This window comes from Antechinus flavipes, chromosome 3 (assembly GCF_016432865.1).
Source record: "Antechinus flavipes isolate AdamAnt ecotype Samford, QLD, Australia chromosome 3, AdamAnt_v2, whole genome shotgun sequence".
Classification (NCBI taxonomy): domain Eukaryota; kingdom Metazoa; phylum Chordata; class Mammalia; order Dasyuromorphia; family Dasyuridae; genus Antechinus; species Antechinus flavipes.
Window position 1 is genome coordinate 156895323 of NC_067400.1, and position 16515 is coordinate 156911837.

Consider the following 16515-nt stretch of genomic DNA (forward strand, 5'->3'; position numbering starts at 1 on the left):
GTAAGAAAGATAAAGAAAAAGCCAATGCATTTGATAATTAAGATAACATTAGTAACTTTATTGTGTTATTTTTTTCTTTTCTCTCTTTTTGCAAGGCTGTTGGGATTAAGTGACTTGCCCAGGGTCACACAGCTAGCAAATGTTAAGTGCCTGAGGCCACATTTAAACTCGGGTCTTCCTAACTTCCTAACTCTGTCCCACTGTGCTATCTAGTTGCTCTCGATTAGTAACTGTGGAGAACAGTTTCATTTGAATGATTGGAAGCCAGAAAAGGAAAGAAAGTGGACGCATCAATTATAGATGCTTTTCTTAAGGAAGCCAGCCACAAAAATCAGGAGATATAGGACAATAAATAGCAGGGATAACTTATCACCCGGGGGTTTTGTTCAGCATATATATTCAGTTTTTGTTAACCATATATATAAGGTACAGCATATATGTATACAGACACACACAAACACACACAAAGATAAAAAACAGTAGTCAGTGAATGTTTACATCTGAGTATTACGTAAATTGCAAAATGGTTAAGTGTGTAAGAGGGTTCAAGCAGAATGGCTTGAGAGAGTCAAGGATAAAAACAGTTGATTCTCTGGGAAGGGATCAAAGAAGCCTTCATAAAGAGAAAAAGTGAAAAGGTTACTTGGCACCAGTAAAATTTATCATTTGAGGCATGAATATCTTTGGAAATTTTATTATAAAACTATCATTAGGTTTACCAGTATTTAAATAATGAGGGAGGGAAAGGAATAGCATCTTTAATATGTCCCCCATATACTCCTTCACAGCTATATAATTTCTATTAGGTAAGCCTTCATTAGTTTTTTTGTAGAGCAGCATAAGGTATATGCCAAGTAATGTGCCTAAGATTTTATGGTTCTGCAGAAAATTACCCTTAGCATTTTCTTCAGGTTTCTTTTTATCTAAAAAAAATTGATATTATCATATCAGGTACAATATGCAATTACATATTTATGAACCTTTTTTTATTATACTTATAATGAACCTGAGTATCTTTCTGTATGGAAGATGTTTATATTTTCTGGTCTCATAAAGAGGAGGAAAAATGAAACATTTTTATAAAAGGTATTAATTTGTGGCTATAAGTGATGAAAAAGTTTTCAGTTGAAGTATTTTTTTCTTCACAATCTGTCAATTCAGGAATGTTTTTTAAAGATCTAATTGTATGTTCTCTCCTCATTCTCTGTTGATGTAAGAAGTTACTAAAAGCATTTCTTTGTGCTTGTATTGGAACTAAATATTTTAATTTAATCATGGTTTTTTTTATGTTTTACTTTTTTGGAATTTTTATATTAGAGAAATCCCTAATCTTTTGTTAAGTATAAGCCTCATTAGCACTTTACTTTGTGAAGTTCTTTCTCCCATAATTTATTTCATCCTAGAATGTTTTTTTTTTTTTTTTTTTTTTTTTAGTTTTTGTTTTGTTCTAAATTTAATTTTAGGGGTATTAGGGGTATTATCTTAGACATTCTTTTACAAGGGTTTTTTTTTTTAATAGCTTTTTATTTACAAGTTATATAGATGGGTAATTTTACAGCATTGACAATTGCCAAACCTTTTGTTCCAATTTTTCCCCTCCTTCCCCCCACCCCGTTCCCTGGACGGCAGGATGATCAATACATGTTAAAGTATAAATTAAATACAAAATAAGTATACATGTCCAAACTGTTGTTTTGCTGTACAAAAAGAATCAGATTCTGAAATAGTGTACAATTAGCCTGTGAAGGAAATCAAAAATGCAGGCGGACAAAAATAGAGGGATTGGGAATTCAGTGTAATGGTTCTTAGTCATCTCCCAGAGTTCTTTCGCTGGGTGTAGCTAGTTCAGTTCATTACTGCTCCATTGGAAGTGATTTGGTTCATCTCATTGCTGAAGATGGCCACGTCCATCAGAATCGATCATTATATAGTATTGTTTTACAAGGGTTTTTAATGATTAACTTTCTTCTTGAAGAAATGTTTATGTTTTTTTTTTTTGTTGTTGTTTTGCTTTTTGTAGCCTAAGAGTGGGGAAGTAACTCCAAGCTGTCCTTTGCTTTGTGAATTGTTATATGAATCAGAATTTGACAGCCAACTCTGGATTATCTTTGACCAGAACAAGAGACAAATGGGATCAGGTGATGCCTATCCTCACCAGGTATCTTTAGAATAATTTCTTGATTAATTGTGAAGTGAATATAGTCATTTTACTTAATATATATTTTCATCATGTTATATTTACAAAAAAGAAGAAAAAATTGTGTTTCTGATATATGTGAGTTTTTTATGATTATCATTAGATTCATAGAGCATAGATTATCCTGTAGATAATGGGTTCATAACCTGGAGTCCACAGGCTCAATTTAAGCAGGTGTTTTGATTTTTAAAAAAATTTTGATCACTTAATTGCATGCATCACACAATTGGTTTTCTTTGTAATGCCATGTATTTTTAATTAACTTAAACACATACTAACAAAGGTCCAAAAGCCTCACTAGATTGCCCAAAAGGTTTGTGATGCCTACAAAAAAGTTAAGAACTCTTTAACTATAGATAAATCAGCGAGGCATTTATTTGTTTAAGGAGATTATCTATGACATCCTTGTGGGTTAGATAGACATGTGCTAGTTAGATGGTTGTATGAGAATCAAAGAATAGTCATGAAGGAATGTCACTGTAATGTGTTCTTAGCTCTTTTGTACTCACCATTTTTGTCAGTGATTTGGATGAAGACACAATAATCTTGTCAAACTTGCAGACTTGGAGATAGCTAACATTGAAGAATGGTCATGATCCCCAAGGTTCTTGATTGCCCAGAACAATAGGCTGAATCTACATTTAATTATTCTTAACCATTTCTATCTTAACTGAGTTTAAGCCTCATGTTCAGAAAGCTAATATAAGTAAAGGATATCAGAGAAATTACTAAAAGATGATTTGTGTGAAAAAGATCTGAGAGTTTGTGTACTTTTAACCATACTCAAAAAAATATTTTTTCCCCACAGTTTGTCAATTCAGGAATGTTTAGCCTTCAATTACAGAATTGTATTTAGTTTGGGATATTGCTATTTAGAGAAAATGTTGATAGGCTGTATTATTTTCAAAATGTAACTACATTTGTAAGAAAATTAGAGACCATGTCATTTAAGTTTCAATTAAAGGAGCTATCGATATTTAGCCTAGGTAAAAGAAGACTTGGAAAGTCATTGGCAACTCTTTGTGTAGAAGGATTAGATTTGTTCTATTCAGCCCCCTGGGGGAGGAACCGGGAAAATGGGTAGACATTTACAGATAAGCTGATTGAGACGTAATATAAAGAAAAATCTCCTACCAGTTAAAATTTTCCTATGAAAGTCTTTGCTTCTCATTTCTTCAAAGTTAGCCTGTTTTCCATTTGGTGGTTTCCTTATAATTAACTTTAAAGAAAGCTAGATGACAACTTGTCATGGATGTTGTAGAAGGGAATTTCTGAGCTTTTTATACTAGATTGGAATGATCTCTGAAGCCCTTTTCTGTGATTTTGTCTCTTTTTTTTAAAATTTTTTAATTTTTTTGATAACTTTTTATTGATAGAACTCATGCCAGGGTAATTTTTTACAACATTATCCCTTGCATTCACTTCTGTTCCGATTTTTCCCCTCCCTCCCTCCATCCCCTCCCCCAGATGGCAAGCAATCCTTTACATGTTGAATAGATTACAGTATATCCTGGATACAATATACGTGTGCAGAACCGAACAGTTTTTTGTTGCACAGGGAGAATTGAATTCAGAAAGTATAAATAATCTGGGAAGAAAAACAAAAATGCAAGCAGTTTATATTCATCTCCCAGTGTTCTTTCTTTGGGTGTAGCTGCTTCTGCCCATCTTTGATCAATTGAAACTGAATTAGCTCTCTTTCTCAAAGAGATTCACTTCCATCAGAATACATCCTCAAATAGTATGTGATTCTGTCTCTGAAGTGGAAAGATTATATTATTATTCTTACAAAGCTTCTAAAATAAATTGCCTTTTAGCTAAAACTAGAATTCGTTTTCTTTGATATATTTGGTTGATTAATATTTATTTCTTAAAACCTTTTTTTTTCTTTTTTCAGTATTCTGTCAAATTGGAGAAGGGTGATTATACAGTTCGATTACAAATACGTCATGAACAAATCAGTGATTTGGATCGTCTTAAAGATCTTCCATTTGTTATTTCTCATAGACTGTCTAATACTTTAAGCTTAGATATTCATGAGAACCATAGCCTTGCTCTCCTTGGGAAGAAGAAGTCAAATAGTTTAACATTACCACCAAAACATAGCCAGCCATTCTTTGTTACATCTTTATCTGATGACAAGTAAGTAATACTAAATTAATAAAATAAATCAAATAGTTATCACAGTTTACTTCTTGTATTTAATAAACTTTATTTTTATTATGTGAGGGTTTCTTCCTTATGTACATTGAAGAATTTCTTGTATTTCATAAACTATTTTTATATTTGAGGGTCTCTTAAGTCCTTTTCAGAATTTCAAGAGATGGATCAGTTATTTCAATTTAATGTTGGTTCTGATTTTTTTTAAACTCTTTCTCCTTTTAACTTATTTTTTAGGATACCCAAAGGGGCAGGGCCAGGATGTTATCTTGCAGGATCCTTAACGTTGTCAAAGACTGATCTGGGAAAGAAAGCTGTGAGTATCTTTTACTTAATGAATATGCTGTTCTAAAAAAAATCATGTTTCTTCAAAAATATGAATTCACCCAGGCTTGCAGATAAGTCAAACGAACAAAATTAGATAAGAAAAATCCTATCACTTTCTTTGTGTATTATCAGTACTGCTACTCCTTTTTGTTTGTATGAGTTTTAGAATTATTTGCTTGGGATTTTTTAGGCATTAGCCTAAAATTTTTGAATGGCTAAACTAAGCTTGAATCTCCTGTTATATTACTACATGTGCATTTTTAAAGGAGAAATTTGAACTAAAGTGGTTTTTTAAAAAGCAAAACAAAAAAAAAACATCTTATTCCTAGATGTTCTGTTAGACTAATAAAATTGTTGAACTATGATCAAAATATTACATTAAGATGCTTCTAAAATTTTATTTTTAAATACTATAATGCACAACAGGATTTTTCTGCAGTTCTATAAAACTTTTTTTAGACAAGATTTGAATAATTGAGTAGAGAAATATAATTTAAAATATATAGGTATGCTATTTCTGGATTACATTTTGTTCATGCATGTTTTGTAAAAATGAGATTTATTTGGTTTGCATTTTTAGCTAACACAGTTTACAGAAGCCTTTTATTTAACAGATAAATGCTGTTTCAGGCTTTCTTTTTATAGAATTTTTTTTTAACTTTTCTCATCCACTGTAGTGTTATAAGATTTCTCTTCTGGAAATGACATTTCTCTATAGTCACTTCTCTTGAACATTACCCGTCAAATGCCATAATTTCATTCAATTTTAGCTTGACCTGACCTGCAAAAGCTAATCTAGCCTTTCATCATTTTGCAGCTTGATAATATCTGCAAAAATTAAGTCAGTCTTTCGATTTCCTCATGTTGGAGTTTGTGGAGTTTGTTATTGAAATGGACAGATTTCATAAGGGTATTAGCCATTTTTAAACGTTCCCATTTTTCCATTGACCTTGAACAGTATTCTTAGGGTTTGTTTTGCACATTAAAAAAATCTTTGCCTTGGCGTCACTTGCCTCAACTTTTGTCTCAGATGTTCTGTAGAAATAATGGGAGTAGAATCTATTGGTACAGTGCTTTTTAGAAACACTGGTTTCACGTACAGACTTTATAAATATGGCTCTCAATCTGAAATGTAAGGTTTATTTTTGTTTATAGATCACTTATTTGTTTTTAACTATTTTGTGAGGCCTAAATAGTACAAGATCCTCTTAATTAAAAAGGTGGGTTTTTTTTTTTGCTCCATTAATAAAATTCAGCAAATGAAAATTAGTTACTAGTTTTTGATTAGCTTCTGGGGCAATTGGGTAATCAAAGAAACTTGGAAAACTTGTGAGATACGCTAGTAGCTATTGTCAGATTTAATAAAATCCTGTCTCCTTTGAAGTAGAAGAGGAAAAAGCCCTCATTCAACTTAATTTTATTTTCCACCTCATTCTCATAATCATTCCTCAGCAGATTTTTAGCTTTTATGGAGTTTCTTGTTTGAAAAGGTTACTTTTTATAATTTTTCTTATTGTGGCCACCATAAGTGGTACGTTACTTTGCATGGTCCTTTTTTGGGAAACAACATATGAATAGAAATTGTGCTATTGTTGTCATTTAAACTAGCATTAGAAAAATAACTTGTATAGCATCTTGTGAACAAATAGCTAAATGATTTTCTAAAAAGATTTATTTTGATAATCATGAACTTTGGTCTGCTTGTTCTTTGAGAGAAGTGTTTACAAACATTTGCCTTGGAATAATTACCATGTAAAAGACAATTGTGCCTAAGCACATTAGTTTTTTTAAAAATTGAAAAGGCAGTAGTGCTTTAAAAGCATGTCAATCTTCATCATAGACTTGACACTTCAAGTAGTATAATCCATACCAGTGGAAAGTAAATGAGACCATATTCAGACAGAGGTGGTATCTCCATCCTGTGTAGTGTGTGCATGTTTTCTTACAGAATGTTGTTCTAACTCCCAGGGGCAGTCTGCAGCAAAACGACAAGGAAAATTTAAAAAGGTACTGAATGTCAGTTCTTGAAAAAGATGTGTTAAAGCCTTTTTTGCATATGACTTAACGTTTTTCTGTCCGTATATCTTTTAAAACCTTCCCCTGAATTTCCTTTCCTTTTAAGTTCTACAGTTCATTGCTACTAGCCACACCTCCTATAAAAACTGACATGCTGCTTTTCTAAATCTCTTTAGCAGCATGAATTGCTATAAGACCCCAGTTCTTTATATCTTGTCTTTATGTTATCTCTTCTAATCATAGTCTCTTAAATATTCATGATGTTGAGTTAGTAGTATTCTAGGATAAAGTGCTCTGCTATTCTGTCCTTGTACAAAGCATTTCCATTGTATTTTATATTCCTAACTACATTACTTAGTATTTGGAGAAAATTGTGTTTTTAAATCTGTGATCTTGGTATGTATAGGTAAGAGTACATGTTTGCTTTGGTTTTTATTGTCAGTCGTCTAAGGGAGAAATTCTCTTGAAGGATTTAGTTTGATGAAATATTCTTTTCTTGAAATGAATTTGCTACTTATTTGTAAGACAGTTCAGGGATATCGAAGAGAGTAGTAGAAATAAACCTAGCACAAAGTAGTAGTAATCTTTAGTTAATTATTGTTTGGAGAGCATCTTATAGGATTTAAAACAAGATCTGTGAATGGAATACATATTCCCTTAAAGATCTATTGAAATGGGGAATTCTATGTACTTTTATGATTTCTTGCTCTTAGAGCCACAGTGAAACCAATAAGGAAATTTTACTTTGATTTCTTATTTTAATGAGACTGCTAAAAGGAAGTCAAGAAAAGGATTAAAATGTTGGGAGTTTGGTGTAGAGGTGATAAGAACTCCTGAGAACATTAGTCAGACTTTATTGTTAGCCCCGGAATAGTAGATTTTCATTTGTTTCACTGATTATCATATCATACAAAGAAGGAAACAGGTAATTGAGATTCAGGTTCAGATGGTAGTTGACAAAAAAGAAAATTAGAATTTCACCAGGATGTATTTTTTTTTAATGTAATTCTTTTTTTCAAAACTTTTGTAACAAAATTTAGAGGTCACCATTTTGTAAGAGCAAGTAGAAAAATTGTTTAAAACATTCTCATATAACATTAAGTTGATTAAAAAAAAATTTCCCTAGAAATAGTTAAGGACCAAACTCTGCAAGCAATTAACAAGTGAAAACAACCTATAGGAGACAGATAAATTTTAGCCATTCCCTACATTTTTCTCTTGTATGTTTGGATGTCATTTTGAAAGTTAATGGCATTTATTTAGATTTGCTTGCTTAAAGGTGAAAGGTTTTAAACAGTTACTGCTTTTTAATATAGGAACATAAAAGATACATAAGTAATCCAATTATTAGAATTCAATTTAATGAACTCTATATGAGAATGGGAATCGTTCCCCCTTTTTTTCTCTCTCTAAATTTACATCCCCAATACATAACATAGTATTTAGAACATAGTCTCACTTCCTGATCAATGCTTGTTGATTATTTATAATATACAACCAAGTTCATTGATTATGAAGAATGCATTCTACATCAAAAAGAATTAGAAAAAGTATGGTAACAAGTCAGAATTTGGGAGTGATGGGGGAACCAGAATAACAAAGCATTGTTTCTATAAGATAATCTCTTAGATATTGAAGGGTCTGCATAATGAAGCTGTTTCTTTGTACTGGAACTCATGAAAGTGGCTTTTTATCATTGCAATTGTTTGGTGGCATGGTGGGTAGATCACTGGACTTGGAGTCAGGAAGACCTGAGTTTGAATCCTGCTTCAGATATTAGCTGTGTGACTGGGCAAGTAAGTTAATCTTTCTTAGCCTCAGATTCCTCATCTGTAAAATGGGGATAATAATAGCTTCCTCACAGGATTGTTGTGAGGATTGAATGAGATAACGTGTAAAGCACTTTGAAAACCTTAAAGAGCTATTTAAATAAGTATGAGCTGTTGTTAGTATCTTTACTATGTTATCTAAAGGGCTACTAGAGTGAATTTTGTAATGTTTTAAAAATTTGCAGTTGTGAATAATGTTACATAGATGTTTAAAGGTCACTGATTACCTGAATCCAAAAATTATAATTTGAGACTAACATGAATAATTAAAAACCCACTAAACCCATCTCTGCCTTTAGCAGTTTATTTCAATTTTCCTTACATTTTTTTTTGTCACTTTTGTTCTTTCCCTGTAATTTGATTTTTCCCACTTTTCTCTTTATTTTTGTCCCTCTCTTTTACTTGTCTTTCTGCCTTTAATGTGTTTAGCTTTCCTTGAGGTTTTATAATATCTAAGGTTTAATGCAATTAGTATTGTAAAAGGAAAAAAAAATTCATATTAAAAAGAAACAATTTCATATTACTATCTTAAGTATTTCTGTCTTGGAGAAATTCCAAACTGTGGCACGTCCATTAAGTTCTCTGATAATATTTTTTAACTTAAGACAGTTTTAAGTAACTTTTATAAAAATCTTCAAAAAGAAAATTCTAATATGTTAAAATTTCATTCCTTCTTGAATCACTTTCCTATAGAATCAACGGAGGCTCCTCTCAGATCTACATTGAGACTCTTTTTTGAATAAGAAGCTGAGAAGGCACCTTCCTTAATGGAAGAGAGCACTTTCTTTAGGTTAGTCCTAGTACTGATAGCTTCAGGAGGAGAAAGATCATTGGATTTATTTAGATAAGAATTGAAGTTTGGTTATCAACCTTAATCAGTTTCCTTAAGAAAGGTCATCTTTCATTTAATTGGCAGATAAATTAGGTGAGCTTATATTTCCTTGTTTTATTCCTTGCTTGATGCTGATATAGAGTGACTCATGAGAACAATGTTAGCTCCATGGTTACTCTTTGCTAGAATTTTTGTGACTTTATGAAATTGTTTGCAAAAAAAGCTTTTAAATCTTTGTTTGTTTTATGAAGTCAGATGCTTCTTTGAAGGCAATAATCATTAACCATAGCATTATCTTACACCTTTTAAGACTTTCATATGTGTGACAATGGTCACCTTTAGAAAACCAAACCTGCCTGGATGTTTCATTCTTATTTGTCTTTGTTTTGTTTTTTTATCAAGAGTATCTTTGAGGGATGCATGTGGGCTCATAGTTGTATATGAAATGTCATCTTTTTGGGGGGAGAAGAGGGGAGGCAAGAGTTATGTCAGTGAACTTATTCCTTTGAAATTTTCCTTCCCCTCTTTGAACTTACTTGAAAATAAATTCCCAATTATTTCCAATATGCTATTAACACTAAAATGGATTTCTTCTATATTTATTTGGTTCAAGTCCAGCTCACTCTGCCTGATTTCATCATCTTAAATACCACTATCATTTCCACACATAGTAGAAAGTAATAGCATGTTTTTGGCACTTTACACAACTGTGAGAGACATTAATATTCCTCTCTGCAATGTACAGTAGAGAAAACAGACAGAAAGATGTTTAAGTGGCTTGCCCAGTATCATACAACTAACAAGCCTTTGAGGCAGGATTTGATTTCAGATCTTCCTCACTTTTAAGTCCAGTGCTCTATCAAAGTCTAAATGTAGGTTCTCCACTTCTTAATAGATCACCATAGGAATACTGACAGTTCTGTTTCATTTTGTATGTATTTATCCTTCCAATTTATGCTTTTGGATAGCTTAATTAGGATTAATGCCAAACCAGAAGCTTGTTTTTCTTCTCAACAGCTTTTTGTCATTTATGTGAAATTAAAGTGCTCATCATCTTCTATTATCTTTTTCTATTATATTTACTAAATGAATTTGTATGCTGATTGTACATTGCCCTTAAATTGTTGCTGTCACAGATGAGTTTGAGCTCAGTTAGCCTTCTTTTTGTGGCAATTATTTTGTATTACTTCAACCTTTTTAAAGACAAGATTATATTTAGTGCCTTCAATTATGTCCATTTCCTATTTTTCATAGTATACAGGTTATTTATACAGATTGGATTGGGAGTGTTATGATTGAAAGCCATAATTTTTTTTTTCATCTTATCTCTTCTTCTAATTTGATATTTTTACCTTTGCGCTAACAATTTGATCTGACTACAGCTCTGTTCTTGGAGAAAATGTTTATGATGAATAAGTCTGAATAATCTCTAAGCTTTTGGCTTCTTAAACTTCTCAATTTTAAACCATATTTACTAACATTTTCACCATCATCCCTTATAATTCATCTTTATAGTGGAGTAACTGACAGGATTATATGTGTAACAACATCTCTATTTTAGTTTAGAGGCACTTGTCAGGGTCTTCATTGATATTCCTTTATTGTCTTTATCTTCTATAGTAATTTTGGTGTATAAAGCTGTATTTTTTTTAATGAGATAGTGTTTGTCATATTTTATTGTTAGCAGTGTGAAGCAGGAGGACGATGTGTCCCATGAAATGGTGTTTCTTGTTACCTCTGGTTACACAATGAATCCAACTCCAACCAAGCTTTTTATTCATCCCTTTGAAAAGAATTAATGAATTTACTATTTAGCTAAGGCAGTTTTGTCTTCTAGTTTCATTTTTCTTGATGTTAGTTATAGGTGTGGGTGAATTCCTTGTAGGTAGCCTGATAAATTAGATTTTCTTTATTGTAAAAGTGGCAGGGCTATTTTGGGGGTTTTGTTTATTCCATATTCACTGTGGTCAAAAATAATTCACCCTTTGACTAATCTTTTGATGACCTGTTCCAACATAATTAAGATGAGTCTAGTGGCATGATTTGTTACTTAGGCCATATTTGTTACTCTCTGCTAACATAGCATTGTAAAGCCAAGTTTATTACATAATGAGACACTGGAGTAGGTAGAACTTTTGTAGAGAAGTGATATAATTTTTACAAATAGAAAACAGGAGCCTATATTTGTTTTATTGTGCTTTGACAATCATAGGTAAAATTATTTTAATGAATGCTGCTTTAGAGGTCAGTCAAAACAGTTTGACCTAATAAAAAATGTCAGATACTTAGTAAAGTATCTGTACTCTATAGGTATGGGTGGTTTTGGGGTTGGTTTTTTGTTTTGTTTTGGTTTGGTTTGTTTTTTGCAGTCCTAATAACTTATAGATTGATTTCTCAAAATTTAATGAGAAATAGCTATAGCCACTTCTGGTGGTTTTAAATTAACACTGTTTAAATCATATTAGTTACACAGGCAATAATTGAAAGAATAAGTTTTGAGCTTGGTAAAGCAAATATAAAATTACTAAAGAACTAAGTTTTTTTCTTCTGTTTGGAAATTCAGGTAGTATTTCCAAATCAGATTTATTCTGCTATATTTTAAATAATCACTTTTTCATTTTATTGATATGGTATGATAATAATGAATTATCCTTTTATTGTCACTGGTTTAATTTAATTTTTTTTTTGTGAAATATAGATCATCAGGGCTTAAATGGAATGGTTTTCTCTTTAGCCCTCAGGATCTTTTATAAAATTACTTGCATTAATTTCTGTATTTATGAGAAAAGCGATTGCTGTGATACATAATTTACTTCATTTTTAAGTTTGTTTGCTTATTCTTTAAAAGTTTAAAGTTTAAAAATTGTCATTAGTGGTACACACTTAGGATATGTACAGTTATGTTTTCTCTGCTTCGTATCCTATTACAAGTCATTCTTGTATATACTTTAATTTGGAATTTCAAAGAATTGCCAGTCTCCTAAAATGGAATCCTAAGCCTCATTCACATCTCAGGTACACATTTCTAGAAAGAAAGCAGGATTACTTCAACTTAAATGGTTGTTGCATTTTTTAAAAACTAAAGCAGTTATACTGCTGTATATTCCCTTGTGTAGGAAAGCTAGTACTTATTTAAGATGTGTATAGACAATTCCTGATTATAAGACACTTTAAGAACTTTGGTGTTCTTTTATCAAGGCAAATTAATTATAATATAAATTAATTATCAAGGTAATTAACATTAAAGAGGATATTGATTATAAAGTACCTAATGGGCCCCAGGAGAAAGTAAAAAGAATAGAATGAAGTAATGTTCATTGCATAGAGATAATTTACAATAATCATATGTTAATTCTCCTAATTCTCTTCACTTGGCTGTTTTCTCTGTATGTGACTGAGAGGATTGAGTTTATACATACATACTTATATGTATGTGTATAGTAGTAAAATTTTAGCTTACATACCATTTGAGATCACTATTTACCTATCCTATAGTCAGATACTTTCTAGTAAATGCATTAACAATAACATTTTTTGAGAATAAAATGGCACTTTCATAAAATTGGACCAGTTCATGAGGATTTCAATAAAGGAGGAAGGTAGTAAATAAAATAAATATTAAAAATTCACAATTTTTAGCCAACTAGAATGAAATGTAGAGTTTCACTCAGAACCACTATATTTTATTTACCATATTGTGCTAATGTTAAAGATGTGAAGTATGACAGGAAATTGCTCATTAAAAATGTCTTGAAAATATAAGTTCCCTAAGTTTAAGTTAGTTTAAGTGTGTTTTATGGTCCAATTAGATATTTTCTTGTATTATTATAGCTCATTTTCTCTAGCATTTTAGTTTACAGAGTGATTTACATTATTTCTTTTCTTTCAACAACCCTGTGTAATAAGTATTAGAGGTATTATCCACTATTTTACAGAAGAGAAAATTTAGGGTTATAGAGAATAATTAATTTGTCTAAAGTCATGCATCTACTAAGAAGCTAAACTATAACTAAAACCAGGTCTTTTAACTCTGAGTCCAGTGGTCTTTCTACTACATCTTTCTGAAATTTTTTCCTATTCTGTTCACATGCTTAAAATCAATATAATTAGTATACTTAACAGTATGCAATCAGTATCTGTACAATTCTGTTTTCTCTGCTTCCCACTGTATTACAAATTAGTCATGTAAACAGTACTTGAATAATTTTAAAAAGCCATCTAGATAAGAATCTCAGGGTGACATTATGGGTACAAAAAGACCCAATGTGGGAAATAGAGAAAATTGAGAAAGAAACTCAAAATGGATAGGAAAAAATAGAGCAGTCTAATTGAAGGAAAAAAGGTTTACATACTGTCACCATTTTCTCAGCTTTTATTTTTTGCTAAGAAAATGAAGTAATCATTATATTTTGTTGGTTATGATAATTTCTTATTCTGAACTTCTAATGTAAAAGAAATTTCTTTTGCTTCTTACTTTAATTTGATTCATTTTGGGAAATCTGTTTTCTTCAAGTGTTTTTAATATAAAAAATGTTAACAGAAATGATGTAAATCAAGAGAATTCAACGCATTCTAATTGCTTTTTTTATTCTCATTGTCTTTAAGTACAGTACATCTGAAATCTCAGCTTTGTTATCAGCCTTGGAAAGAGTTTTGCTCAGACATTTGTAGTACTTGTTTTAGTTCACCATGATGATCTTCTTTTATTTACATTTCCATAGTAGAATTTCCTATATGTATCTTTTAATTCCCCAACTTAACATCACAGGTACAGTACATTTAGTAAGATAGTAAAGCTAATAAGCAAGTGAAGAAGTTTATGATTTCTTTTTATTAAGGTTTTTTTATATGTTCTCAAGTTGCATGGTTTTTAGAAATATTAACATGAAAAAGAATACTTTTGGTTCTATTATTGCATTAGATTTGGGTGGTGGGATGGTATGATGCTTTACATAAACTAGGCCCTAAAATATTAGTTAATTGTGAAAAGTATTACAATGGATATGCTGCTATGGACTATATTTAGATGACCTTTCCCTCCCTTCACTTGTAATCCTCTCTTAAATACTTTGCATGAAAGTCACATTTTTTTTTAGCCAACTTTACTTACCTCGGTATACTATTGCTTACCCTTACATTGCTTTTTCTTAGAATTTAGTAAAACATTTTAGTTACATATTTAAGTCAAGGATTTTATTGGGAATTTAGAGTCAGCATTAAGATTAAAAATTTGTAGTACAGTAAAAATACTATGTATTATATGTAAACTGAGAAATATATTTAACTATTTCTGTTTGCATTAGGAACATCTGATATTATAGTCCAAAAATGCATCTTAGCAGTCATTTCATAATGGTAGTATGCAATTTTATTTTCTGGTGAATTTTTAATATTGACTTTTCAAAACTTAAGTGAATATATATTATCATAGTAGCTAGAATAAAGGAATATCAGTATTTAAAGGGACATTTGAGGTCATTGATGATTGTTACTTAGAATTTTATTGGGGGAGGGGGAACTATAATTCTTAACTACAGATAGAATTAAAACATCCAAGAATTTTTTAAAAATATGCCCCAGTTCTATATATGACTACAATTCCACTTAATTCCAGCCTGACAAAGCTGGGGGTATGTTATTTGTTTTTAGTATCTTTTTCCATTGCTAGTTAGAAAATTACAACCCTCATTTCCCCTTTTAACTTTTTACTCTATGGATTCTATTGTTTGAATCTTCTCTGATGCCATTAGTAGAATATGACTGTTTTCATTTAGAATTCAGAGATAAAAAGTTTAAAGGCAGTGCACATTGGAATTTATGGCTTCATTTTTGGTTTCTGGAACACTTGGATAGTCCATTTCAACAGCACACTAAAATATATGAAAATATATTTGTATTTCATATGTTAAATCATCACCAGGACATTGTTTTTTCAAAGCTATTAACTTACCTACTTTGATCCAAGAAACTGATATGTTTTTCCCCCACATACACAGGATATAATCCCTGTTCATTACTACTTAATACCTGCACCAACAAAGACAAAGAATGGCAGTAAAGACAAAGAAAAGGATTCAGAAAAAGAAAAGGACATCAAGGAAGAGTTTGCTGAAGCATTGAGAGATCTTAAAATACAGTGGATGACAAAGTATGTTAAGTTTTGGTTTTAATGTTGCTTTAAAAACTTGACAATAAAATAGAATTGAGTAGAAAATGAGTGATGAAATCTGGGCACATCTTTTAATCTCATTCTTCTAGAATTTATTTTTTTTATAATTGTAGGGTTCAGCAGAGGTATTTTAATATTTTTCTTAACTTTGCTCAAGCCCATTATAAATATCTGTTAAGGAACTACATTTATAAATGATTCATTATTTTCTCATTACGATCATCTTCCAAATCAGAAAAGCTGCCCTGGTAAACATTTCAATTTTTAAAGGAAACAAAATAATGACTCTCTCTTATTTGCAGGTTGGATACTAATGATATTTATAATGAATTGAGAGAAACCTTCCCTAATCACCTTCCTTTGTATGTTGCACGACTTCATCAACTGGATTCTGAAAAGGTTATGAGTTATTTATACTATAGACAAGTCTTGTGTTTGAAATTTAGATTAATTTTTATTTTTGTGATGAGAGTAGCATTAACCTGGAAGGCGCAATGAATGAGTGGAGTTGGTACTTATTCAGGGATAACATTTAATAACAGACACTATTTTGTGTTATCTACATTAATGAACTGTTTGAAGGTAATTGTGAATTGAACTTGTAATTTTAGAATACTTCGGTTTTTTAGACACTTGAACTTAGTTCTAAAAATGTTTAATCTCACAGGTTAAACACAGGAATCTGTTTAATATCTAAGACTAACATAACTATAACCAACTAAAAATCTGCAAGCTTAGAGTAGTTGTAGACGGTGATTTTAGGGAGGAATCAGATTTACAAAAGAAGAGAACAAATGTCTGAGATTAAAGCAGCAATCACAGAAACTAATAACTACTGCTTTATTTCCCTTTTTAGGAAAAAGTTGACATGAACATTAGTCTCACTTTTATCAAACAGTTATTCTAAATAGGCTATTTGAATAGAGTTAGTAAAATAGTTTAAAATTTTTATCTTCAGTTTCTTAGGTATAATATGAGGGGATAG

At 30.9% G+C, this 16515-nt stretch overlaps 1 protein-coding gene across 3 annotated transcripts in view; it reads left to right on the forward strand.

The window, feature by feature from the left end:
• TPP2 (tripeptidyl peptidase 2) overlaps positions 1-16515 on the forward strand; it is an 83980-nt gene that overhangs the window by 55612 nt on the left and 11853 nt on the right. For 2 of the 3 annotated variants that reach the window (XM_051984089.1, XM_051984087.1), the window contains exons 21-26: positions 2021-2158; positions 4095-4339; positions 4595-4673; positions 6653-6691; positions 15358-15509; positions 15833-15929. In XM_051984089.1, coding sequence (XP_051840049.1) covers positions 2021-2158; positions 4095-4339; positions 4595-4673; positions 6653-6691; positions 15358-15509; positions 15833-15929 — 750 coding nt within the window. The remainder of the gene's footprint in view (positions 1-2020; positions 2159-4094; positions 4340-4594; positions 4674-6652; positions 6692-15357; positions 15510-15832; positions 15930-16515) is intronic. The other variant, XM_051984088.1, reaches the window with a different exon arrangement.